Source organism: Mandrillus leucophaeus, unplaced genomic scaffold (genome assembly GCF_000951045.1).
Source record: "Mandrillus leucophaeus isolate KB7577 unplaced genomic scaffold, Mleu.le_1.0 Scaffold117, whole genome shotgun sequence".
Taxonomy (NCBI): Eukaryota; Metazoa; Chordata; class Mammalia; order Primates; family Cercopithecidae; genus Mandrillus; species Mandrillus leucophaeus.
The window spans coordinates 817,184-821,289 of NW_012099987.1; the positions used below are offsets into that span (position 1 = coordinate 817,184).

The 4,106-nt window shown below is 44.7% G+C and overlaps 1 protein-coding gene across 2 annotated transcripts in view; it reads right to left on the minus strand.

The window, feature by feature from the left end:
• Positions 1–1,490: 1,490 nt before the first annotated feature.
• The window catches only part of TCTN3 (tectonic family member 3), a 24,011-nt gene continuing 21,395 nt past the window's right edge, over positions 1,491–4,106 (minus strand). For both annotated transcript variants that reach the window (XM_011999932.1, XM_011999925.1), the window contains one exon: positions 1,491–2,416. In XM_011999932.1, coding sequence (XP_011855322.1) covers positions 2,180–2,416 — 237 coding nt within the window. In that variant the 3' untranslated portion in view covers positions 1,491–2,179. The remainder of the gene's footprint in view (positions 2,417–4,106) is intronic.

Consider the following 4,106-nt stretch of genomic DNA (forward strand, 5'->3'; position numbering starts at 1 on the left):
CAGTTCTGTCTGTCTGGCTTTCAAGTCCCCACAAAAGGAGCTGCCATCATGCTTATCTTGGCTGTTTGGCCCATTCAGTGTTTCTACTAAAGTAGTCACTTCAGGCCCCGAACCCTCCTGCCCATGAAAAACCCTGGGTCTTCATGAGGGTTGCTCTAGGCTCCTGGGATCACCTCCCTCCCACTCACTCTCCCAGTCCCCTACATCCTGCCACGTTAGTTCCAAACTTGCCCCTCACTAGTCTAGGCCACACTGATTGCTTTTCTGAACAAATGTAGTCTCCTGTGTTACATGTCAATCTCCCCCCACTAAACTGTTAGGTCACTGAGGAGCTGCACCTTACAATTCCACATTCCAGAGTTTCACTGAAGTTGTTCTAGTACATTCTATTCTTTAGATTCAATTCTTTGTAAAATGGATTTAAAGTTTCAAACAAGTAGATTTGGTATCTTACACCAAAAATTTGCCTTAATTACAAGGCTAGGATAATTCTGCTCCAGGCCTAAACCTTTTAATGTTTTCTATCATAGTTCCCAACCAATTCCTACCTGTCCAAGAGTGATAATAGGAAATTACCTTGTTTTCTCTGCAAGCCAGAATCTCTGAATTGGCAGGGCAGGCAAGGCCCTTTGTAAGCTGCCACTGCCTTGTGCTAAAACAAAAAATAGATTTTTTGCTGGACTCATTAAAGTCAGTGTCACAAAACTGGGGTCTTCAGAGTATATCTCCAAGGAAAAGAACCTAAGTCCCCTGATTTAAATGCTATTGTGTATTTATGAAAGTTTTCTCCCTCCCTGCACACCCCTCATCCTTTTTTTGGGACAGTCTTGCTCTGTTGCCCAGGCTGGAGTACAGTGGCATGATCATGGCTTCCTGCAGCCTTGACTCCCTGGGCTCAAGTGATCCTCCCACCTCACCTTCCTGAGTAGCTGGGACCACAAGTGTGTGCCACCATGCCTGGCTAAGCTTTTCTTCTTCTTCTTTTTTTTTAGACAAGAGTTTTGCTCTTGTTGCCCAAGCTGGAGTGCAATGGCGCAATCTTGGCTCACTGCAACCTCCGCCTCCCTGGTTCAAGCGATTCTCCTGCCTCAGCCTCCCGAGTAGCTGGGATTACAGGCACCCACCACCATGCCTGGCTAATTTTTGTGTTTTTAGTAGAGATGGGGTTTCACCATGTTGCAGGCTGGTGTTGAACTCCTGACCTCATGATCCACCCACCTTGGCCTCCCAAAGTGCTGGGATTACAGGTGTGAGCCACTGTGCCCGGCCAGCTTTTCAATTTTTTGTAGAGATGTAGTCTTGCTACATTGCTCAGGCTGGTCTCAAACTCCTGACCTCAAGCAGTCCTCTTGCCTCAGCCTCCCAAAGTGCTGCGATTATAGGAATGAGCCACTCTATCCGGCCTTTTTTCCCCAAACCTCACACACATAGAAGCATAATCAGGAGGCAGACCACAGGTCAGCTGCCTTCTACCATGCTGCTGGAATTAATACAACAAAGCTCTCAACCAGTTTTATTTTTCCTCACCACAATGAACGGAAGAAAAAGGCAGAAACAAATGGTAGGGTCATTTGCTAGTAGAAAAGAAAGCTGGGATTCCCCATTTACTTTGGAAACTGAGGAGAAAAAACTGCTTTCCCCACTCGTGTCTGGACAAAGGGTGTGCCCAGATGTGGGCAAAGGGTGTGCCCAGATGTTGGCAAAGGAACCGGACAAAATCGACAGCCAGCAGTTTTCTGTTCCAAACAGTTAGCTCCTCTACAGTCCAGAGGGAAGCTACTCCTGAGGTCACTCAAGGTGACAGCAGAAGTGTTTCTCTCTTTCTGCTTGGCCCAACTGTGCCTGAGGGCAGATGGATCCAGACCTTGTAAACATTCAGCTAGGTGTAACATAACCAGAAAGGCTGAAGGAAGGCTCTTGGCCTTCCCAGCTTGAGAAGCAGAGGGCCTCCTGTGTACCTGGTGGTCTGCAGAGCCCAAAGCAGAGAGCTATGATGAATAAAATATTTTTATTGCTTTTCTAAAAGAACTCCTTTCATATACAAGGATTCCTTCAGGTAGGTCCTCTATTATCCTAAATGCTCTTTGGTCATGAGCAGGTGAGGATCTATTTAGCCAAGATAAGTGGCTGCCTCAGAGTTTCCCACAGGGAAAATTGAAATCTGATTATTTTCTTTTCTTCATGTAGTCTCTAGGTTGAGAACACCAAGTAGTAAGAGGCACAGGATAAGGATGGGAGAGACTGAGCATTTTTGAGAGGATACTCCTCTGCTGAATGCCACTCTGAAGGGAAAGAAGAAGTCAAATGGCAATTTCCAGTCCATTTTCGGTTGTCCCCTTGGAGGCTCTGGCTTCTGGGTAATGTCCACAAAGTTCACAATAGTTGTCAAAGATACTTCTGTAACTTGTTGAGAATCCTACAGGAAGAAAGTCAATGGCAGGTCAGCGCTTGGTACCCATTCATATAGCACTCTAACTTGGCTATTATCATTACTTTTCCTGAAGAGAGAAATTAATTATTTTAAGCAAGATATACCTTTATCTCATATTGGTCCTATGTATTTCTCTTTCAGTGAGACACAAGGAAATGAATATCTTAGCAACAGTCAATGATAGCAGAACTGAACAGTTAACACCTACCCGAACCCTGACTCTAGCTTCCCTTAGCTGGGGAGCTGCCTGATATCAGAGAGGCCACATGGCAAAACTGCTACTCTTACGTGCTTAGCAGCTCTACTCTATCAGAAGCCTCCAGGCTCTGAAACAGTACATATGTACAAGTGGAAGTAGTAGTAGCAATTCTATTCCTTCTCAAATGGCAGAAAGAAAGGTCACTCACAGACTCTCAGGGTTGGAAGGATCTTTCCAACCACCCACCAATTCATGTCAAATAAAACAGATGTTCCTAGAAGGGATCTTGTCAGACTGACTCAAGTATCTGACCTAACAGATGTAGCTTTGGTAGATATAGCAGCAGCCTGATGATGTCTGAAATCATGTTTATCTAAAATGAATCCCCTTTGTTTTGACTCAGCTCAACAAGCAAACTTTAGATTATAATTTTTGGACAATAAATAATTATTTTGTTAAACTTGAAAATTTTCTTCATTCACCGTCCTTCACTCTGATGAACATATTATGCATTTGCTGTGGTCTTTGGCAACAGTAAGTACCAAGCTCTGGGAACATAATTTTGCTTGGAATAACTCTCCTAGGGACTGCCACTTGTTTGTTTTTAGAGACAGGATCTTGCTCTGTCACCCAGACTGGAGTGGAGTGGTGCAATCATCGCTCACTGCAGACTTGACCTCCTGGGCTCAAGTGATCCTCCTGCCTCAGCCTCCTGAGTAGCTAAGACTATAGGAGTGCACAATGACACTTGGCTAAATTTTTTTTTTTTTTGAGATGGAGTCTCACTCTGTCACCCAGGCTGGAGTGCAGTGGCACAATCTTGGCTCACTGCAACCTCTGTCTCCCAGGTTCAAGCGATTCTCGTGCCTCAGCCTCCCGAGTAGCTGGGATTACAGGCACCCACCACCATGCCTAGCTAACTTTTTTGTATTTTTAGTAGAGACAGGGTTTCATCATGTTGGCCGGGCTGGTCTCGAACTCCTGACCTCAAGTGATCCGCCTGGCTCGGCCTCCCAAAGTGCTGGGATTACAGGTGTGAGCCACTGCTCCCGGCCTGGCTAATTTTTATTATTATATTTTTTTTGTAGGGGCAGTTGTCAGTGTTGTCTATAAGTTGATTTAATCAATGTGCTATTCTAACTCATTTCAGAGCCAGATGCGTAATATGTGCATCAGAATGAAGGAGGGCGAATGAAGAAAATCTTCAAGTTTAACAAAATAACTGTTTATAGTCCCAGGAAAATTTCCATGTTCATTTTGCTATGTTGCCCAGGCTGATCTCAAACACCTGGCCTCAAGTGATCCTCCTGCCTCAGCTTCCCAAAGTTTGTTTTTAAGTGGGTCTGGAGTTAGTCCCGTGCTAATCTTGCATTCAAATTAATTCTGTAGGTTTTTTTTTTTTTTTTTTTTTTTGAGATGGAGTCTCCCTCTGTTGCCCAGGCTGGAGTGCAATGGCGCAATCTTGGCTCACTGCAA